This window comes from Myodes glareolus, chromosome 15, assembly GCF_982192425.1.
Source record: "Myodes glareolus chromosome 15, mMyoGla1.1, whole genome shotgun sequence".
Classification (NCBI taxonomy): Eukaryota; Metazoa; Chordata; class Mammalia; order Rodentia; family Cricetidae; genus Myodes; species Myodes glareolus.
The window spans coordinates 52729324-52753315 of NC_142040.1; the positions used below are offsets into that span (position 1 = coordinate 52729324).

A 23992-nucleotide genomic window follows, 5' to 3' on the forward strand; every position below is an offset into this window, starting at 1 on the left:
CTTACTTTTAACGGTCCCAGCTGCCATCTGGCCATGTGGGGACCACTTCTCACGCTCTCAGATGGAAGCCGAGAAACAGCGTGTTACCTGACAATTAAGTGGGCCTATGAAATGAGTGTGATCCTTCATCAGTTCCCCATGGGAGAGGGGAAAATGGAAAAGGCGACATCTGCAAGTCACAAAACACCAGTCAACAAGTCTCGAGGGACCCCGAATGGCAGCCAAACAACATCTGTTGGACATGGGGGCCGTTCGTGGATGCCATTGACCCTCGTGTCTCTTGCGCAAGGAGAAGTTCTATTTATCAATCCCATTTTTAGCTGAATTCATAGCATGAAAGAGAAGGGGGATGGAAATACCACTGGCTGTTCTCTAGTCAGATTTATCATCAATATGAAACCTCTGGAGCAGCTGCTCCCCGGGAGCTCTAGAGGAAGGACAAGCACTCCAGCCAAAAGCTAGTTAATAGACTTGGATGAGTCACTGGGTTGAGAGGAAGACTGAAAAATGGAAACCTTAAAAACCGAGTTTTGAATCGAAAAAAAAAAACACTCACCTTAAAATTCATACAAGATAATAACAAAATGGGGAGCGAAATATTGGGCATTGGAACAAGACAAAATGTCACGGTCACAGAAGCTAAAAACGCACTGAAGGTTTAAACCTCGACTCAAACTCTCAGTTTTAAGGAAGATAAGTTGAAGTTTACATTCAGAAAGTAGGAAAAGTAGGGCTGGACCTCAAGTCTTCCGACCCTAGCTTTAGAAAACTGGTGCTTTCAATCCCCGTGAGCACCCTCGTTCAGACGGGTGTGCCAGCAAGTTGAGCCCAAGCTGAAAAATAATTCCTTCCCGTCTCCTGTTCCATGCTTGAGGACATGCATGCAGTCAAGAGACACAGACTCCGCTCCATCTTGGACTTCAGTTTTCTTGTTTATAAAATTAATAACAATAGTAATAAATAGCACAGGCCTTGTTCCCACGTAAATCTTTTTAGAGGAAAGCATTTAATAACAGTTTCAATTTTCTTGGGAATAAAAATGTATATCATATGTGTGGCATCAACAACTAAAGTCGGCCACGTGCATCTCAGAGCCCACTTAAAGCTGTGACATCACGGTTTTTTATTTTTTTTATTTTTTCAAAAGAAAACAAACTATCCTTTCTCATTTTACATACCAATCCCACTTCCCACTCCCTTCCCTCCTCCTATCCCCTCCACCTACCCGCCACCCCCACCCCCATCCACTCCTCAGAGAGGGTACGGCACATTACTTTGAGGAAGGTCCAAGGCCCTCCCTACTATAGCTAGGCTGAGCAAGGTATCCATACAAAGAGAATCGGTTCTTAAAAAGTCAGTACAAGCAGTAGGGATAAATCCTGGTGCCACTGTCAGTGGCTCCTCAGTCTGCACCAGTCATGCAACTGTCACCCACATTCAGAGGGACTAGTTTGGTCCTATGCTTGTTCCTTCCGAGACCGACTGGTGTTGGTGAGCTCCCATTAGCTCAGGTAGACTGTTTCAGTGGGTGTCTCCATCATGGTCTGGACCTCATATTCTCACTCTTTCCACTCTTCAACTGGACTTTGAAAGCTCACTCCAGTGCTCCACTAGGTCTCTGCCTCTGTTTCCATCAGTTGCTGGATGAAGGTTCTGTGGTGATATTTAAGAGAATCATCAATCTGACTACAGGGCAAGTCAAGATCAGGCCCCCTCTCCTCTATTGCTTAGGGTCTTAGCTAGGGTCATCCTTATAGACTCCTGGGAGTTTTTCTAGTGCCAGGTTTCTTGCTATCCCCATAATGGCTCCCTCAACCAAAATATCTCTTTCCCTGCTCTCATCTCTGTCCTTCCTCCATCTCGACTCCTCAAGTTATCCTTCCCCTTCCTCTTCTCTCTTCTTCTTCCTCTTCCACCCTCCTTACTCCCCCACCCCACCCCCATGCTCCCAATTTTGTCAGCCAATCTTGTCTATTTCCCCTTTCCAGGTGCATCTATATATGTTTTTCTTAGGATTCACCTTGTTACTTAGCTTCTCTAGAATCATGAATTATAGGCTCAATATCCTTTGCTTTACAGCTAGTATCCATTTACGAGTGAGTACATGCCATGTTCATCTTTCTGGGTCTGGGTTACCTCACTCAGGATGTTTTTTTTCTATTTCCATCCATTTGCATGCAAATTTCAAAATATCATTTTTTTTTAACCACTGAGTAGAACTCTAATGTGTAAATGTGGCACATTTTCTTTAGACATTCTTCGGTTGAGGGGCATCTAGGTTGTTTCCTGGTTCTGGCTATTACAAATAATTCTGCTATGAGCACAGTTGGACAAACATCCTTGTAGTATGATTGAACACCTTTTGGGTATCTACCCAAGAGTGACACCACGTTTTTCAATAAGATATAGAAGTGGACTGTGGACTCCTATGAGGTCTTCATGTTCAGCCATTGCACTCAGTCCACCATGTCAAGTAATTTTAATGTAGATGGTTCAAGATTGCAGTTGCTTCTAGAGTTTTCTCCCTGGATACATTCAACCACAGTATGGATATTTTCATCTCATAATTATGTCAAATCCCATCTTCGACAGAAGTCAGTTTACTGTTTTTCTATGGTAGATGTCATTACCTCCTTTCTATCTTCTGGATTGTTTACTCCAGAGACTCATTTTTCAGGTTTCCAGGCACACCCCATGATAGACTTTTTCTCTTATCACCCACTGCTCTTACGGTGTCCCGAAGCTGGCACAGATTGGGCCATTCTTTCCTTCGTGAAAGAAACTCTTCTTTTTCCTTAACAATATTGTCCTTTCTTGGTTTCTCATTCTGCTCAGTTCTTTCTGTAACACCAACTGAAATAGGCTCTAGAGTAATAACTCTGTTATGATATCCAACAGAGCATGCACATTCCCTTGATGTTGTCATGGATACGTCAATGTACCCTATCTCCCTCCATAGGAGGCCTGACCTGAAGTTACAGGAATGGGCCAATGCAACACATTTGAAATAGAAAACATAATAGATGGTCTTACTTCTCATCAAATACATGGGTAGGTGCGGGTAAATATCAGATGTGTAGGATACACTCAAGTAAATTTTTTTCTCTGATGTGATTTTACCTTAACTTAAGCACTTCAAGTTGATTTTATTCTGTTCTGGTATTCTTAGTTACAAAAGAACTTGCTAAACCCAGAAACCAGGCATTTTATTCATGTTTAAAATACCTTCTAGAGTCATCAAAGACTCTGTCTTTTCCTTTGCTAATGAAAATAGAAAATTTTACTCTAAAGCTATGAGGTATCTATGTCAATAAAGTTTTCCTCAATGGAAACATGATATTTTCCTTATGCTTTAGTGGACTGTAGTGTAAACACATTTAGGTTTAGTTTTCTTTTATAGCTGCTAAGGGTTTCTCTCATCTTCAGGAGACAGGCCGTATGCATGCGTCTAAGCAGATGACGGGAAGACAGTTGTCTCCCCACACAGACCCGAGGTCCTTTCCCATGAGATGGGCACAGGCCTCCCACTCCATCCACATCTTCCTCTTGATCCCTTCTGCCAGCATAGACTGAGGGCTACATTCAGAGATGCTGTGGACTGCTGAGAACCATACTAGGAATGCAGATAAACATTCTTAAAGTTCAGTCACGTGTAGATACAGCTCATCTCGCTTCCCTCCTTCCTGGAGAGTTCCCGTATCCAGAGCTAGTACACAGATAATGGCTTCTGGAGCATTAATAAACTCCCTGAAGGATATTCTGTCTTTTTGTACTCTTCCATCACAGGGGTTTATATTTCTTTCTCTGTGTATTAAGGCTGACAGCTAGGGATGCATCTATAACCATCACCAAGGACATTTCTAGCATCTTGAAGCAGGGCGAGAATACAAACCTGTAACTTCTGAGACATTTGGGATGGATAGACAGCTGCTGCAGGCTTAACAAGACAGATAGCCCAGTCTTAACAAGACAGTTTTAGCTCCATCTCAAAACAACTAAAACTCATTCATAAAATGTGAAAGGCACTCTCACTGGAACAAACAGTACTAAAAGAGAACAAGAAAGCCAGAAGATCTTGTAATTGTAGATTAGCACGGGTAAAAGCTTTCAAACACTTTTTCTCAACTTACAGCAGACTAAGTTTTCTGTTTGTGGAAAAATTAAATTTTCTACAACTAGACTCAATATGTCACTTTTAAATATTTCCAAACATGAAAGAATCATTCTACTAACAAAAGCACACCTAGAATTCAACGAATAGGAAGTGTGACAAAGAAACATAAGAAAATCAAATTATTCTTTCTTATTCTTTTGGCAAAGAAAGGAACCCAGAACACATAGACACCAAGTTCAAATTCTGTGTGGAGAAAGCAAAACCCAGTGTTTAGAGACCTCGTTCTTCTCTTTGAAAATGTTTAACTGTGATAAACAGTGAAACAGAAATTGTAAATAATAAATGTTGCCATTTGAATAACACTTTCTATAGATACTATTAGGCAAAAGTATCCCAAAAGTCACAACTGGGTTGTAGAGAATGGAGAGATGGCTCAGTGGTTAAAACCATTGACTGCTCTTCCAGGGGACCTGGGTTCAATTTCCAGCACCCACACGGTGGTTCACAACTGTCTGTAACTGTAACTTCCATCTGATGCCATCTTCTGACCTCTATGGGCAGCAGTTGCCAATGCAGTCCACATACATGCAGGTAAAACACTTGTATGAATAAATAAATAAACAAACTTTAAAAAAAATAAAATTACTTCTAGCTGGACATACTGTTACACACCTTTAAACCCAGCACTTGAGAGGCAGAGGCAGGAGGTTATCTGTGAGTTTGAGGCCAGCCTGGTCTACAAAGAAAGTTCCAGGAGAGTCAGGGCTCTGTCTCAAGAAACCAAGAGAGAGAGAGAGAGAACAAAATCCTCATGCTTCTCCTGTAATAACTACTAAATTGAAATGAAGGCTTCAATTTTCCTTACCAAAACCACAACTTCTAAAATATTTACAGATGTTTTAAATACTTAAATTACAACTTCCTTAAAAATGAAAAAAGGGGTGACTTTCTTAGAAATGCAAATAGGCCATGGGGAATTATAGTAAGTTTTCTCCTCAGGGTTCTTGACAAACAGGGGGACATCCACAGAGGGCAGGGGTGAAAAGACAAGATCTGGGGCACATCCACAAAATAAGATATAACATGAAAACTTCCCCAGTCACAGAGCTGGTGTCCCAAGAGGCCACAGGCTCCTGCGGGGGGTCTACTAGAAATAAAGACACCAGCAGGGCATCAAGGAGACAAGCTCTGCAAGGATTCTCTCACTGAAAACCTCAGCTACTGCTGCCCAGCATGAGGCTTTGCATTCCGAGTTCGACTATGTCTGCTGATAAAGGCAGGACTGCTGTGTGCTCCGGGAAGCTGCTAGCAGAGAGGTACTCTGAGGAGCCCACCCCCTTCTAAGCTTCAAAAAATACTCACAAATACCAAGGAAAACAAGCCATCCATTGTCAAAACTAACATACAAGGAAACACAACTCCAAATTCTAGAAAAAGACCACAAGAACTCCAGGCAATAGAATTATCAGACAATGGAATGTGGATGTTCAGTAAATTCAAAGAAAATTAAACGGTGAATACAAATTTGAAAATACGCATAGTACTTAAGAAACTCAACAAAATGACTGAGGAGCGCTTAAAAACAAGTGTGTCTTCTAGTAATAAATAATCACTGACATTTAAAACTCAGGGGTGGGTTATTATCAGTTCAACCTGGGAAACAAAGGGGTTAACATATTAAAGGCATCCCCTGAACAACAGTTGATTCCCTAGCCAGAGAGGAATTTCAAGTAAAATTGCTCAATATATCACAAACCTATCATAATTTTTACCACTTATTTTCCCCAATACTTTAGAAACTGACCCATGGTGTACCAGACACTTGACAAAGCCACAGATTCCAAAACTGAATGCACCCTCAGTTAAGAAAGAAAAGCCTATAAACAAGAAACACCAAACCTCAAGTCAAGAGCTACCATGGAAAAAGAACTTATCTGTCTCTAACACATCCTTCTTGAGACTGAATTCTCATGGTTATATAAGCATACTTACTGACTGAATGCCAAAGCACTTTGCAGTTTAAAAGCATGTATGAGAGAACAAGGGACAATCAACAGTACAGCTGAAGCTGAATACATTAAGCCACCCCAATAACACCTGAGTCAGATCCCACCCATCTAAGAGGATGGTCCTTACATAAAATGATTTTCTATACTAGACTTGATACTTTGGTGTGTTCCTGCCACAAATGAAATTACTGAAGGTGTCTGTTTCCCATCTTTATGGCTGTCCTCATAAAGTCATTCCTGCAGAATGTCCCCCCACTTCAGAGATAAACTCCCGTGGATCCCAGCTCACGGTAGTCTAAGGAACTCCAGCCAGGGAACTGTTCTTACTGCTGTGTTTTCTGGATGCCGTTCTCACATCACATACTGTGATTTGTCCATGTGTGTGTGTGTTTGCTGCAGGCTGCTGCCAAGCTAAAGAACAATATATTGAACAATTCAAAGAAACTCTGAACACTTCGGTGGCCAAGTCAGTTGCTGGATTTTTTGCAGAGCCAATTCAAGTGGGTATACAAACCTAGTATCTCTCTGAATTTTCCGTTATCACAGTTCTGACTCCCAATTAATTAAATGTCCCTTTATGTGTCCCTCTCCAAGCTCAATTCATTCTTTTGATCCCCTTTGTAAAAAAGCAAAACAAACAAACAAGTTTTCAGTTTACCTTCAAAAAAATACATCAGTTTCATTCCTGCATGGAACAAGTGGACAGATAAATAGGTGAAGCCATTGAATCCCTAAAGTCCCCAGGAAATGAAGACACCTTTGATGGTTAACTATTTAACACAAACTGTTCAGGGAACCCATCTTTAACCCAGCAAGCCTCCTTGTTTCTAACCTCAGGAAAGAATAGAGTCACAGCTTTTCCCCTGAAGGCATGGTACGAAACCCCAATTGGAACAGTTCTACCCACTGTTCATTCAGCTGGTAGCATTGACGTCACAGTGATGAGGAAAATAATCTATCGTCATCCTTGGTGCTGAGCCACGGCTCCTGTTGACACTCAAGTCTTCCTGATGTAATCTTTATATCTTTGCAGGGTGTGAATGGTTTTGTCCAGTACCCGAAGGAGTTTCTGAAGGAAGCTTTTGCCTTGGTTCGAGAGAGGGGAGGTGTGTGCATTGCCGATGAAGTGAGTGGCTATGCCAGGATCAACTTGGTGTGGTAGGCACAGGCCAGATGCACAGGGAGACCTCTTCAAACCCTCTTTGGTATTTCAGGCAGAAAGCAAGTCCATGGACTCTGAAGTGTGGCCATAAACTAGTTAGAGTAACAAATATAATGAAATGTAAGCATTCAAACTGGTTTATATTTAAATAATTGCTATCAGACATAGGTGATGATACTGTTACACGGTGTGCTTTAATTCTCGCCATTATTATTATTCCTTGTTCTATGAATTGTTGCCAGACTCCTGACAAGCCATAAAAGATATTTAATCTCATAGTCTTAGTGTTCATCTTAATGCCAAAGCAATGTCAACTAGATCGTTTTTAAAAAGTAAGTCATAATTCAGCCTCTAAATGAGAAGGTCGCTACCACTTCAGACATGCAGACTTAGATCGCACAGACTTGTAAAGTACCAGAGTGGAAACATCCAAGCTGAAATAAGTACATGGTAGCCCCTACTTTGAAGGAACTAACGCTCACCAGCATTGTGGGCTCCAGCTTGTATCTTTAGAATTATACCTTGGATTGCAGTTTATTAGATAAACCAGCATTTTATCTGCTCTAGATAGCTCTAGAGATTTTTTTTAAAAGACCACCTAAGGCACAGAAGTCCTCTCCAAATTTACCATGGGAACCCAGCATGCTTGCACAAACAGGTGGCTTGAGTCACTATGGAAAAATGGGAAACCTGTGTGACTCCTATTTATGCCAATCTCACTTGCCTTTACTGGTTGTTTTCCTTGACTAAAATTTCCTCACAGTTCATGCTGGGTTGCCCTGTAGGCAGAAATCTTGCAACTGCCAGCGCCACTTGTGTGGCCAGGTCCCTGTACCACTGTACACAGGCAGTGTACCACTGCCAAGGCTGTGCAGTAGCAGCTTGAACAAGGTCTTCCTGCTCCGCTCCTCCTCCCTTCCTTGTTCTAGTGGACTCATCAAGGTCCCATCAAGGGAGAGGTAATCGACTATTAACAGAAGAAGGGAAAAAAAAAAAAAAAGGAAAACCACATTCAATCAGTTCGAAATTAGCTGTCTCGGGAAAGATGATAAACCTTGGCCTTGGAATTCACACACAGCGAAGCATTCACAATCAGACTAATTAGAAGGAAGGTAGGCTGAATTCAAAGAAAATCAGAACTTTAGAATTTCCAAGAGATGTGATTTCACGGCCGTCTCTTGCTTTTCTCCCCACCACCCCCAATTTCGTGACTTTCGAGAACGTAACAGTGGACAAGTTTGAGAGAGACTGGGATGTTAACGAGTAACAGGATAATAACAGACAGAGGCCGTGGATCCACTGTCCCAGTACCCCGCTTCCGCAGCTTCAGCTGTCCTGCTCCCTACCGTGTACTCCCATCCCTGGAGACGCTAGGATTTATGCACAGCAGAACGATCCTTCTGTCCTACCGTGCAGCCCACCCTATGAAACTCATGGGACTGGTGATGCTTTATTCTGCACGGTTTTGTATATTTTCCAAACAATCATCTGCTTCACCATTTGTGCCATTTTTATGCCTTTTAAGATAGATGGAGAGGAGAAAGAATATAGGCCAAAGGACAAATTACATAGAATGCCTACATTATTATTTGGGCCAGTTAATCAGCTTATCCACTGGCCCATAGCTAGGAAGTGAAGACTTGGGATTACAGATCAGGTTTATTGGACTCCCACATCTCATGTATTGGTCACTGTCACCTAAGGACAACCAACTTGTTCAGCAACCCATTACAGCAACCTATAATAGGGGTAAAAGAGAAGAAGTTTGAGGAAAAAAAAAACCTTAAGACTTGTATGCATTTGAGACCAGGCTTCCTGTGTCTGTCCCATCTTGTCAAGTGTGCATGTGGAGAGAGAGAGAGACAGACAGACAGACATAGAAACAGAGGCAGATGGAAATCAAGAAAGGCTGTGGTCTGGAGATGTTCATGACATCTTTCTGTCATGATTTCTTTCCTTCTACAAACACTAAGAATCTAGTTCAGGCAGGGCTGTCATGACACATACATTGGTAATAAGAATCCATTGAGAGACTCTGGTGGCCGCATGCCTAGAATGCTTTGAATAGAGCCTATTGGGATCTAGGCCGAAGAAAGTGGATTTTAAAACATAAGTCATTGAGAGTAGGGGCAGTGTGAACAAAACTATGATCAACTTTCAACGTATAACTGGTACTGGATTAAAGCAGTTATACTCTGGACTCACTGGCTCAGTGGCATCATCCCCATAATGCAGGAAGATAGAAAGACAGCATTTTCTCTTTGGGTGATAAGCATCCAGTCCTATTGGATAGATAGCTACTCTTGCTTCCTCTTGGGGAACCAGTTTCTCCACTTTTCTCTCTGTGTTGTGCACAGGAGAAACTTATTAACACATGTGCCTTTTGCATGTGTTATTTATGTAACTCTCAAGCAGTCCTGTGCTGTGCTAGGGTGATAGGATTATTTCGCTTTGATAAGTTAATTAACAGAGATTCAAAAGACAAAGAACATTTCCAAAGTCTCAAGAAGCTAGGAATGACTTTGGATACATACAACCTCAGACATGGATCGAAGGTTTTGTCTATATAAGACTGCAAGGATCGAGAAGGCTAAGGAGTGATGGGAAGGAGGTAAAGGAAGGGAATAGGACAGAGCCTGGAAGTTTTCTGATGATTTCTAATCTATTTCCAGGTGCAGACAGGATTTGGAAGGCTGGGCTCTCACTTCTGGGGCTTCCAAAGCCATGATGTACTGCCTGACATTGTCACCATGGCTAAAGGGATTGGGAATGGCTTCCCCATGGCTGCAGTTGTGACCACTCCAGGTACAATGTCCAGCATGGCCACGCTTGCCTCCTGGGCCTCCTGCTCTCGCAAGGGTGTGAAGCACGGTTTGCGACGTGTATAGGCTAGAGGCAGCGATGGGAGCCACATGACGTGTTGTCCAAGCAAATGAAAGAGGAAGGCGCCAGGCCAGGGGGCAGCTGGAAGAGAATCAGTCATTCCCTCCTTTCTGGAGAAAAGATGACCTGTTCCATCAGAGTAGTTGGAGCAAGTGTTCTACCCTACTGAAGAGGATTGAGGAAATGGGTTACAAAACAAAACACTGAAACTTCCAGAAGAATCTTTCCTTGGAAGAGAATCTTCCAGGATCACGTGGTCTTTCAATGCCTTTAACTATGCATTCAATGTTCAGATTTCTCTATCAGTGCCCTATCAGCCACACAGTCAAATAAAATAAAATCTCATTAATGCAGAACACTCTATGACAGCAGTTCTCAGCGTGTGGGTCACAGCCCTTTTGGGGTCATATATCAGATATCCTGCATCTCAGATGCTTACATTAGGATTCATAACAGTAACAAAATTACCATTATGAAGTAGCAATGAAATAATTTTATGTTTGGGGATCACCACAAAATGAACTGCACTAAAGGGTCACAGCATTAGGAAAGAAGAAAATGACTACTCTATAAAATAAAAGTTAAAATTTGATTCTATTCTATTCTATTGTAGTGAGACTTTGACAGATTTTATTTCCAGTGAACTATTGATCATTGAAAATTATTTTATAAATATTTTCTCCCAATAGTCAGCACATTTCTGAGTCATTAAGTAACTGAAATCTTGTGACATCTGTTTTCATAGAAAAAGCAAAAGCACAAGAAACGTAGTTATACATGGACATGCAATAATGGAATCCGTTACATTGTATAATCATTACATTAATTTAAAACCAAAAATGTATGATTGCGGAAAGCGAAGTGTAACGGACTGCCCTTGACCAAGTCCCGAATTATGTTGCTGAATTCATCATATAAGATCATTTCCTCAGTGTCTCCCTCTTACTCTCACGAGTAGAAATAAAAGACGTGGTGAATTGGAGAGTTTCTGCAAAGTCCTGCATGTCAAGTTTTCAGATGCTTCCTAACTCACGTGACACATTAAAGATTGTGCTGTCACCGTCTCATTAAATAAATAAGCTGCCTCCTTTTTCACATATTAGTGACCTCCGGCCGAGTAAGATACCGTGGATCAACAGAAGTTTATCTTCCCACAGATAAGAAGGCCATCAAGATCAGAATGCTGGCCTAGTTGAATTGTGCCTACAATTCTCTTCTAGCCTTGCAGATGGCCACCTTCTCATTGTTTCTCTCACTAACCTTCTCTATGTATGCACACAGAAGAAAGGCGAGGAGCACTCTAGAGTCTCTCATTGTTATAAGGACATTGTCCTGTGGGACTTGGGCCTCAGTTTTGTGATACATTTAATCCTAATGACCCGTTTAAAGACTCCACCTCCAAACACAGTCACACTTGGTCCTAGCATTATGGGTTTTAAGGAAACATGGTCCAGTCTATCACTGTTAGATGAGTAAAGAAGGAAACACATGGATGTCATTTACAAGAAGAAAGTGAACATAATGCCAGTGTTGTGATGAGACATGGTGGGTATGAATGTGCCACTTTAACCTCTTCTATTTTCTGCCCTTAGAAATCGCTAAATCTTTGACTAAATGCATGCATCACTTCAACACATTTGGAGGAAACCCTCTGGCCTGTGCCGTTGGATCCGCTGTGCTCGAGGTCTGTCCTATCCCTCTGATTACATGCTCTAAGTAACTATTTTTAAACCAACACGTTTTATCTGAACTCTGTCACATTGCCATGGTAAAGTAGAAATGTAATCAGTAATTCACCGATTTAAATTTGTCTCCAGTTATTAGTCTCTGCCCCTCTTTTTAAAGATTACTTTGGGCTCTTAAAGTTCTGAATAAGAGGTAGTAGATAACCAGCTTCAACGTGCATGGGAAATGTAAGAATTGCCCTGTCCATGGGATAATTTTTCTCGCTTTCTAGGTAGTATTTGTTGCATAGGTTTTAACAGCTGTTCACCCATTTTAACTTAACTTTTGCTATATACTATAGATGTTTTTCTTCCATGTATTATCATAAATGAAAGAGTATAGAGAAACTACAGGTTTTAACTGATTATATCAGGGTAATTCAGCTAAAAACTGAAAAAAAACAGAAGAAAATATGTTCAGCCCTATCACATTCACTCTGTCTAATATTAGCCAATTTTGTAATGATTTTATTGTTTGAGAATGTCATAGGTGCATATACTGTGTTTTAATCAAATCAACCTCTTTGTCTCCCTTTACTTACTTTCCCATACTCACCCACCACTTTTTCCTCCCAACTTTATGTGCTTTTCTCTTTTGTTAACTCATTGAGTATATTTAGTGATGCCTGGATGTACATGTTTATGGGGCGTGTGCTGGAGCATGGGTAGACTTTCAGGGACCACTTTACTGAAGAAAACTGACTCTCCCTCCCCAAGAAATCATTAATAGCTCCTCAAGGAGGAATGGGATTTCCTGAGCTCCTCCTCCATCCACTCTGGGTTTTCACTGGCTTCACCATGTATAGTCTCAGCCAATGTGAGTTCACGTATGCAATGGCACTGTCATGGCAAGCAAACACTGCTTCCCGGAAGTATACGTTCCCTCTGGCTCTTACTGTCTTTTCAGCCGAGTTCTGCAATGATCTCTGAGCCTCCAGTGGAAGGGATGTGATACCAACGCCCCCACTGAGAACTGAGCATGCCACAGTCTCTTGTTCTCTATGTGTTGACCAATTATAGGTATTGATTATCATATGCAACAAAAAGACATTCTCTGATAATTCTTCACGGTCCCTAGGAGAAAACCAAATCACTACTATTTTGCTAAATCAAGTTACTAATAAAGTGTCCCACATTCTTATTTTAACTATCCCATTATTCTGTTGAAAAAAAAAGTCCTCTTTATAAAATGTCCTTACCAAAATGTATAATGCCTGTTGCTGAAATAAGTACAACATGTTTCTCAAAGAACATCCAAAGAGTTTTTTTAAATTCAATTTATATGAGGAGAAACTTGGCTAGGGTCAGAGGTCAGTACAAATCATTCTGCTATTTATACTTTTGTGCTTCTTATTTTGAACTATAATTATGACTCACCTACTCAAGAAAATTAAAAGTGTTTTGGACAGATATAAAGAAGTTAAAGGTATTATTGCTAATTAAATACTTTAAGATATGATTAAGTCATGAGATGTGAACGAGTGGGTAGAAATTTGACATCTGTTTCTTGGTGTTGACATTGCCAACTTTTTCCTTTTATTGAAATATTTTTTTTTTACATAATACATTCTGATTACAGCTTCCCTCTCTCTCCTCCTCCCAGTTCCTCCCCATCTCCCCTCCTACCTAGTTCTACACCATTTCTGTCTCTCATTAAAAAACACAAAGGCTTCTAAGGGATAATAATAAAGTAAAATGTAATAAGGTAAAACAAAAATTAACATATCAGAATTAAACAAACAGAAGAAAGAAAGAGAGCTTAAGAAAAACCACAAGAAGTAGATACAGACACGTAGAGCCACTCATTTGCACATTCAGGAATCCCATAAAAACAGTAAACTAGACGTCATTACATTCACACACACACACACACACACACACACACACACATACACACACACACACGAAGGACCTGTAGGGTGTGTGTGTCTGTGTGTGATAAACCTTTAAAAGAAGGAAGAAGAGAAAAGCCCTGCCTGACACAATGTAAGACAAGGAACCTCCAAAGATGCTATTGAGTTCACTTTCCGTTGGCCACCTGCTGTTGAACATAAAGCCCATTCTTAAGAGTAGTCTGCTTCCCCAGTGAGACTCCTTTGGAGAAAACTAAATTTTCATTTTCAAGTGGTTATCAACTGGAGATTGCTTCTCAGTTAGGAATGGGGCATGTGTCCACTTCTTCCAGCTCTGGGAGCTCTAAGACCCCATCTGGTGCAGACCTATGCAGGCCCTATGCATGCTGTCTAACTCTTTGTGAGTTCAGATTGTAATGTTCAGGATTGTTTTAACTATTCTGGGTTTTGTGTGTGTGTGTGTGTGTTTGTGTGTGTTTGTGTGTGTGTTTTCATATGAGACTGAGAATTGTCCTTTCAAAATCTGTAAAGAATTGTGTTATAATTTTGATGGGATTGCATTGAATCTGTAGATTCAATGTAGATTGCTTTCAGTCCAATTCCGATCGCCATCTTTATTATGCTAATCCTACTGATTTATGAGCATGGGAGATCTTTCCATTTTTTGACATCGTCTTCAGTTTCTTTCTTCAAAGACTAAGTTTTATCATACAAGTCTTTGATTTGTTTGGTTAGAGTTACTCCAAGGTAGCTTATATTATTTGAAACTATCGTGAAAGGTGTTGTTTCCCTGATTTCTTTCTCAGTCCATTTGTATATAGGAGGGCTACTGTTTCATTGTCTTTTCTTTTTGTTGTTTTGTTTTGTTTTAGTTAATTTGATATCCAACTACTTTGCTGAAAAGAGTTTATCAGTTGTAGGAGCTCCCTAGTGGAATTTTTAGGATCCTTATGGATACTATTGTATCATCTACAAATAAAGATGCTTTCACTTTTTCCTTTCAATTTATATCCCCTTGGTGCCTTTCTGTTGTCTTATTGCTCTAGCTAAGATTTCAAGTACTGTTTTGATGAATAGGTATGGAGATAGTGGAAAACTTTGTCTTGTTCCTGATTTTAGTGGAATTGCTTTCAATTTCTCTCCATCTAAATTCATGCTGGCTATAGGTTTGCTCTAAATTGCCTTTATTGTATTGAGGCATGCCCCTTGTATCCATAATCTCCCCAGGACTTTTATCATGAAAGGGTGTTGGATTTTGTCAAAGGCCTTTCTGCACCTAATTAGATGATCGTGTGGTTTTTGTCTTTCAGTCTGTGGTTTATATTCATCAGTTTTCATATATTGAACCATCCCTTATATTTCTGGGATGAACCCTACTTGATCATGATTGTGGTGGTGTTTTATTTATGTGTTAAAAGAATAAAGCTTGCCTGGAAATCAGAGTGCAGAACTAGTCACACTAGTTAGCCATCGAGGCCAGACAGTGCTGATAGACACCTTTAATCCCAGCCCTCAGGAGACAGAGGCTATGTTAGGCTACACGAGATTGAATCAGTCTAAAAGAAAAACAGAGCCAAGTGGCTCATACCTTTAATCCCAGCACTAGGGAAGTGGAGATGGGAAGTGATATGGCTGGGCAGAGAGAGCAATATAAGGTGGGAGAAGACAGGAGCTCAGGATTCAGACTGAGGTTTCATAGAGAAAGCATTCAGAGGACAGGATACCCCATTTGGTCTGAGGATTCTATAGAGGTAAGAAATGGCTGGAGTGCCTGCTCCTGCACTGAGGCTATCCACCCAGAGGGGTGAGTGTCTGCCAGCCCCGCCGCCGGAACGTCCCCGGAAGGGAGTGCAGGGCACCTCCCACTCCTGCTGCAGGGGCTTCTTCGTTCCACACGACCCTGCCCCGGCCCCCCAAGTTCGCTCTTTTGTCTGCGGGGGGTCTTGGACTTCCAGAAGTCCCTGTTCTTGTGCTGAGGAGTTCCATCCAGACAGGTGAGTGTGTGCCATCCGGGGGCGGAAGGTCCAGGTCCGAGAATGGAGCACAGGCCCCTCCAGCTCCTGCTGCAGGGGCTTCTTTGTTCCATAGGACACTGTCTTCCCACAGGGCAGGGCACCCTGACTTCTCTTAGGACTGGAGAGGGAGGGGGAAGGGGGTGGGCGAAGGGGGAGAGTGGGAGGAGTTGGAAATTTTTAATAAATAAATAAATTTTAAAAAAAGAAAGAGTGGCTGACTACACTGTCTCTCTGATCTTTCAGCTTGCACCCCCTAATATTTGACTCCAGGTTTTTATTATTCAGATCAACTAGAACTCATGCTACATATGATAGATGATTTTTTGATGTATTCTTTGATTCAGTTTGTCAGTATTTTATTGAAAATTTGTGCATCCATGCTCATAAGGGAAATTGGTCTATACTTTTCTTTCGTTGTTGGATCTTTCTGTAGTTTGGGTATCAGGATAACAATAGCCTTATAAAACAATTCAGGCAATGTTTCTCCTGTTTCTGTTTTTGTGGAATTATTTGAGCAGTATTGGTGTTAATTTCTTTGAAAGGCTAGTGGAATTCTGCACTAAAACCCTCTGGCCCTAGGCTTTTGTTTGGTTTTGTTTTTATTTTTGGTGGGGGGAATAACTTTTAATGACTGCTATTTCACTAGGGATTATAGGTCTATTGAAATGGCTTAATTCAACTTTGATTTAACTTTGGTAAGTGGTATGTATCAAGAAAATGACCCGTTTCTTTTAGCTTTCCCAATTGGTTGAACGCAAGTTTCCAAAGTACTTCCTGATGAGTCTCTGTATTTCCTTGGTGTCTTTGATTTTGGCCCCTTTTCATCTCTAATTTTGTAAATTTGCCTCTACAGGTGGACAGGTTCAGGGAAATCGCCTTCACCACGGCTGTTTCGCTCCTTAGAGCAGATCTCCTGTGGTCCCCAGTTTGTCCACACCTGACTCTGATCTGGGTCCTGTTTGTCTAGTTATGCTGCTGTGAAGAGGACCCGGGGCACTTAGCTCTCTGTGCTTCTCAGTCAATCCTCCGACTGTGCCCTGTAAGGTTATTTCGGGATGTCTCTCCACAGGTGATTAAAGAAGAAAATCTACAGAAAAACAGTCAAGAAGTTGGTACCTACATGATACTCAAGTTTGCTGAGCTGCGGGAGGAATTTGACATCGTTGGGGATGTGCGAGGCAAAGGCCTTATGATAGGGATAGAGATGGTTCAAGACAAGGTAAGGCTCGGCAGCTGTTTGGGTGGGTGGCTGCCTGGGGCCAGTAGCAGGTAATGTAGACGCTAATAGGGTCAAATGCATACATATTATCCAAAACTAAGAAGCTGTGGGTTACTATGTGTAATGCACTGCCAAGGCCCATGGGAATGGTGGGTAGGAAGTCCTGAGGGAACAGTAAACTGACTGCCCAGGAAGGACCCCTCCTCTACCTCAGAGGCTGACCTACGGGCAGGATCATGGCTTACATATCTAAAACACAGAAGTCATAGTGATGATGAGCCCTATGACTGACTGATCTGTGAAAGACACTGGGGAGACCGGAGCAGCAAAACCCCCTGAGACTTATTAAGAAGGATTGGAAGAGATCCCAAGACAGCTACCTATGGCTCATTTTTAAAATGACCCACGCTAAGTCTTTCCAGTATACCAATTTGTCCTACCAGAAGGCCCATGTTTTTTGCAGTGTGAAAGGTCCCCGATAATGCAGGAACACTTAGGTTTGAAATGAATAAACTAGAGGGAAACACTTGTGCTCGTAGACTGGAGATGCAAGGACACAGAAATGATGCAAACTCCAGCCCAGGGTCACCAGAGTTGATGCAGCATATCTGAGCCCCCGGTACAAGACCAACCTCAGTGCCTAGAGATCTGGCAAGCCCTCCTGGCTCCCAGGCACTTACTTTCCTGACCTTAAGAGTTGGAGTCTTGGGGGAAGAGCAATTTCACAAACACAGAAAACACTTAGCTGCACCCCAGCCCCACGGCCATGCTGTGGCCCGGGGAACACTTAGTTGCATGTGCCCTTGCGAAACTTCGAAGCCAGTTCCTGGACCTTGGAATGAACTCTTCAGCTCAGCAAAGCACCATAAAGAGTTGAAAGGAATTTCAACACCAACGAAACAGATCCCAAATGAGGTATTAAAGGACCAACAAACCTCCCCTCCCCCCCCCCCCCCGCCAGGGTAGCCTTTAGCAGAGCCAGGATTCAGACTGCCTGCATGGAATTTCATTTAGTCTTTGGAAATTTTTTGGATGGAATAGAATAAAAACCAATACTTTTAATACCCACCCACCCCACCCCACCCCCAAAATCCTCTGGCTCAGTAATTAACAGCTTTATTTAATTAGGAAAATATTGGTTGCTTGAGTTTTGTTTTGTTGTGGTTTTCCCTGGGCCTTGTGCCTGGGAAGATCATTCTTCTCACCACTGAAACTCCAAATAGAAAACGCTTTTTAATTTATTCACAGATGAGCCGCCAGCCTCTTCCTAAAACTGAAATGAATCAAATCCATGAGGACTGCAAAGACATGGGGCTCCTTGTGGGCAGAGGGGGCATTTTTTCTCAGGTAAGAGAAGGGCTTTCTGCCAGGTAGGGTCTTCCTGGTGTGTCACTGTGCTAGGGGACCCAGCAAGTACTTCCTCCATGTTAGGATAATGCTCAGGTGTAGTCAGGAGAAATGGACAAGAGACAGTTCCTGCCACTAGAGGGTGATATGGTAAAAGGATTCAGTTATTATTGGGGGGGGGCAAAGAAGGGCGTTAGAAAGGCCACACAAACTAGACAACATGCAGCGTGGGTGATAACAGAGTTATAATATTCATGCAACTGGTACATACATATGCACTGCATCGTGTATGAATTATTTCTAACCCCTGAGAAAACAATCACAGTCTTTCTTAACTCCTCTCTGAAGTCTGTGTGAATCTGCTCTGTTTTAGCAGCCATTACAGCAGACAGCAATCTAAGATCCATGGCTGCCCTCTATGATGCCACGAAGAAAGATCAGGGACCATCCTAAACATGGCTCCTTGTGCAGAGCTCAAGAAGAGCCACCCAGTGTCCTTTACCCTCAGCAGGAATATTCCAAGAGAGGGCTCACCCTATCTCCTTCCTGGAAGTTAAACCCATTCTACTCTCAGGACCCTGGGCTGACCCTGTACTACAAGAATGAGATGATGATGGTGGTGGTGATGATGATGGTGGTGGTGCTGTGCTGGTGCTGGTGATGCACTATACCACCTGCCTCTAAATCCCCACAGCATCAGGTCCCTCACCAGGAAGGGCTCCCATGGGAGAGATTTAAGAACGAGAGTCGCTTCTGTTTCCCCATAATTTTCTTTTTTTCTCTCTTTAATTGCTCCCATTTCAAAACATTTTCTTTCATGAAGCATGATCATTGCACGCATTTAGGGAATCCACCACAATGTTTTGACGTATGAATGATATTATAAAGTTCAAGAGATGATGCTTATCTATAGTCTCACGTATCATTTCTTTGCGATGAGAACATTCAAAATTCTTTCTTCTTGACTTTAGTAGTTGGAGTTTTATTGCTCTGAAGAGACACCATGACCATGGCAACTCTTTGGAAAACACTAAATTCGGGCTAGCTTGCAATTCAGAGGTTTAGTCTATAATCATAATGGTGGGTGGCATGTAGACAGACACAGTGCTGGTGAAGAGGCTGAGAGTTCTACATCCTGATCCATAGGCAGCAGACTGAGACACACTTCCTCCAACAAGGCCACACCTACTCCAACAAGACCACCTCCTTATAGTACCACTCCAAAGCATTCAAACACATGGGTCTATGGGGGCCATACTTATTCAAACCACTGCATGGACTTTGAAATATACAGTGCATTGCTGATACCCTTCGCCAATACGGTGTGCAGAACACCAGGCTTCTTTCTTCTAAATGCAATTTAATATTTCTACCCACTTTACACTCCTCATTATTTTCAGTGTCCTACCCGCTTCCTGGCTAACACAATGGATACTGAAAGATCCACTTCTTACCTCTTGCTTAGAGGATATTGAAGCTATCAGACAAGATCCCTAAACAAACACCAGGAATGGTTTTCTGTTCACATCAAATAGTGTGACTTAATTATTTAAACCTTCATTTATAAAGATATTGCAATTGTCTACTAGTTTAGCTTTCCCTTCAAATTCATGTTAAGCAGCCAGTGATAAGCAGAGAATCAAAGCTAGTGATAAATGTGTTCAGATCATCTTCTTCACTGAGTTTATGGGAGAAAAAAAAATAACACAGAAACACAGAACAGCAGTACAATATATTAATCTCTTCTGCAGCTATAAAATGGGACGCTGTGGAAGGAGAGAGAAGGGATGCTTAGGCCAGTTATTCTGGCTAACAGAGCCTTTGCTCATGGTACAGTTAGCCAAAGTATGAGGAAAAGAAGAGGAGGGTGCCAAGAGCTGTCCACACACATGTGTGGCTGGAGCATCAGCTTGGTGTGATGACAGGAAACAGCCAGAAGACCTGTCACCCTGTCAGTCACTCCTCTTGACACGTTGTATGTACTGACTCATAGTGCTCTCAACGAACCAGAAGAAACCGATACTATTATCATCCTTACATTATAGATGAATAATGAGAAGTACTTAGAAGTTAAGTAAATTGCCCAGATCATATAACTAGTGAGTGCAGTTTTGAGTCTGTCCTCTGAGACAAGATCAGAGACAGGGAGTCTGACAGGAATAAAAGGTACATTCTGATGACATTTTGGGAGTGAACTGCATAAGATTTGAGTCTAAAGAATAAACAAGAGTGAAGGATGAAAGCCTCATGTCTGAGTTTGCCTAAGTTGGGCATGAATGTATTCATCCTTAAACACGCTTCATTTAAGGCATTCCTGGGCACCTAGTTTGGTATTTGAGTATGTGGTTAGGTGGGAAAGATAGGGTTTAAGATTGTAATTTGAGGTTGTCAACATGCAAATAGTAAAATGAGGAAAACTGGGGAAGTCTACGAAGAGGTTAAGGCAGAAACTTAGGGCAGAACTCTCTTTAGTAGACAGAAGGGAAGGGGAGGGAAGTGGAGTCAAGAGGGGGCCAGTGGTGTGCTGGGAGTTTAGAGGAATGTGGGATTATAGAAGCAGAACTCAAGATCATTTACAGCATTAATCAGCACTGAGACTTGGCCACATGAGCAAAGCAACATCATCCTAGAAACGTTTGCAAAAAGAGGGGCAAGAAAGAGGGTAATTCAGTTGACTTCATTCCCCCACGCTGTGAGGCAACAGAAGGAAGGGACCTGACTGGAGTGACGGGTCAGAAAATAATGAAGGAACGAGGAGCCCCAAATTCTTATGATTTGGTAGGCACGATGGGAAACAGCAGTTGGCTTATTCAGGCATTGACTTTGTACATGAGTAGATTCAGAACAGTGGGAACTGGGGAAACTGATGTTTTGTGAGGGCAGAAACTGAGCATTCGGAGAGATGGCAAAGTAAGATCTCCAGGAAGATGGAAGAAGGGCAAGCAGTTCAACAGACAGCAAAAAGGAAAAACTCAAAGCAAGATGATAAAAGGATTTGTGTAAAGACTTAAAGGTGAAAGAGCCCAGGAGGGAAGAAGAGGAAGGAAACCTGGTGAGAGAACTATCAGAAATATGATATAGATAGATAGATAGATAGATAGATAGATAGATAGATAGATAGATAGATAGATAGATAAGCAAGCTTTGGATTCTTGGTTTAGCCCATTTCCGGAAGCCCCATTTGATTCTCTGATGATTTTTCTCTCCTCAGACATTCCGCATTGCGCCCCCAATGTGCATCACTAAGCAAGAAGTGGACTTTGCATTTGAAGTGTTTCGCACTGCCTTAATTCAACACATGGAGAGAAGATCTAAGTAGATTCCTAGGAATGAAGAGCCATGAGCCTCAAGACTTTCTGAACTATGTGCAGAGAGGAATGCAAAGAATCTTTAAACCACACCTAGTAGATGAAAAACTACAGCTCTCCATAGTAACTGTAATAGACCCCTGGATACTGGTCATATTTGTCAATGAAGCCTCTAATCTCCTGAGAATTTCATCCTTCAGGGACAGTGTTGTGGGACAATGGTCTTGTACCCTGTAAAGATTTGTCACTTGTATTGGTTTAATAAAGTGATGATTGGCTAGTAGCCAGGCAGGAAGTATAGATGGGGTGACCAAAATAGGAGAATTCTGGCAAGAGGGAAGGCTCAGTCTGCAGTTGACACCCAGACACTGAGGAAACAAGATGAGAATTCCTCACTGACAAAAGGTACCAAGTCACATAGCTAACAGAGACAAGAATTATGGGTTAATGTAAGAAATAAGAGTTAATACAAAGCCTGAGCTAATAGGCCAACCAGTTTATAATTATTGTAGACTTCTGTGTGTTTCTTTGGGACTGAACAGCTGCAGGACTGGGCGGGACAGAAACCTCAGTCAACAAAACAGTATCTATCCCTGGCTCAGAGAATAAGTCCTAATTTGTGTAGATTAGCCTATGTTATTTTCCATTGCATTAACTAGTTTGTAAATAAGCCTTGTGCACTGCCAAGGAATCCTGATGGAAAACCTTTCTGTGCTAACACCTCTGGGGAAGCATTATTTCATCCTTCAAGTTTCCTGTCACACTGGAAATGCTGCCTCTCATGATGGGATTTCCCAATTCATACCAGGCATCTGGAAACCATGAAGATAAAGCCTGGTCAGTATGCGATACCTGGAAAGTGGTTGAAAGCTGAGTGGTTGATAATGCCAATGGCTCCCTGACCACAAACCTTGGAGCCATCCTATCTCAGGGTTTCTTGCCTTATAAAATAATAAATTCAGTGTGCTGCTCGGGACTTTAACTATTTTTTCATTATTTTGGCCTGAGGGAATCTTGGAAATAATGCAGAAGATACCTTAGGGTGAGAGCTGCACTCCAAACTATCTAAAAATACCTAGAAGAGCTTATTTTTCCTCTCTGTTGTCCCTGCCACCATCTCGTCTTCATCTAAACCCTTATTTCTACTATTGTTCTACTATTGCAAATGTATACAATTTTCCAAACTCTAGCCATTAGTATATACAATCATACATATTCTTTCCTATAGGTGCTATCTGAGTCTTAGAAGTGGCAACAACGTTTTTCAGTTTGACATACTCATTGAAATGTACTCAGCAGTAAACATCATATAATTACCATAAATGAGGAAATATACTACTTACAAAAAGTAACCATGAAAACAGAGCAAATAAGGCTTGAGTATCCAGACTATAAGGTGCTTGTCACCACAAATACAGGAACTTCTGTTGTATCGCCCATATATGTTAGTGGGCACTTAAGTTCTAGCCCTGGATAGGCAGAGAAAAGAATCCCTGGGACTCACTCTCCAATCATCCTAGGCAAATTAGCAAATCCCAGAACAATAAGAGGTCCTGTTTCAAACAGCAAGGTGGAGAGCCCTGAGGAATGATACTCCAGTTTGACCTCTGGCCTCTTCACTAACTTGCGCAGACACACACATACACACACACACACACACACACACACACACAGAGAGAGAGAGAGAGAGAGAGAGAGAGAGATAGTTAATTCTGTTCCTAGGAGATAACATTTACAAATGATTTCAGCCTAAGAATTCCTTTAAAAGAACATTAGAGCATATGAAGTCTATTAAAGGTAATTCTGGCAAACCAACCAAGACCCTGGTCTAAACAAAAGCCAAAGGACATCTGAAGAACTAACTCAATCACCATGTGATTGGATGTATATTTAAAAGTATGTCCCAGTTTGAAGCCGTGTACTGATTGTCTTATTTTTCTGTGATGTCTCTTCTAACACATCCTACATCTAGCTACCAGATTTATTTCCAACTGGCATTGACTTAAACATAGCATTCCCTAGTGCAAAACCTCCTACCTCCTCCATAGCGTCCCTCAGACAAAGTGAAAACCACTTAGCATGGAACTCTATGCCCTTTCAGAACCCAAGAAGAGCAAACACCAGAAATGTTCAATCTGACACCACGGAAAGCTTTCGGGTGGAAATTCCACTCCAAGACCCTTCCTCCATCTCTCTCCAAAACCCGCTACGTCTAAGAAAGCCATCCAAACGATACACCTCTCCCAGAGATGCTCAGACCACTCCACAGGGTATTTAAGCTGCCCTCCAGAAAACAGACACATGGTTTTCTGGTCTTCCTATCCCATCTCCTCTCTGCAGAGCTGGAAAGCCATCTAG

General features: G+C 41.8%; 1 protein-coding gene across 2 annotated transcripts in view; it reads left to right on the forward strand.

Annotated features, from left to right (window-relative positions):
- Nucleotides 1–22616, forward strand: part of Agxt2 (alanine--glyoxylate aminotransferase 2) — a 40053-nt gene extending 17437 nt beyond the window's left edge. For both annotated transcript variants that reach the window (XM_048429424.3, XM_048429432.3), the window contains exons 8-14: nt 6523–6623; nt 7157–7249; nt 9958–10090; nt 11761–11852; nt 16830–16979; nt 18228–18326; nt 21538–22616. In XM_048429424.3, the coding sequence (XP_048285381.3) occupies nt 6523–6623; nt 7157–7249; nt 9958–10090; nt 11761–11852; nt 16830–16979; nt 18228–18326; nt 21538–21645 (776 nt within the window). In that variant the 3' untranslated portion in view covers nt 21646–22616. The remainder of the gene's footprint in view (nt 1–6522; nt 6624–7156; nt 7250–9957; nt 10091–11760; nt 11853–16829; nt 16980–18227; nt 18327–21537) is intronic.
- The last annotated feature ends 1376 nt before the right edge of the window (nt 22617–23992 follow it).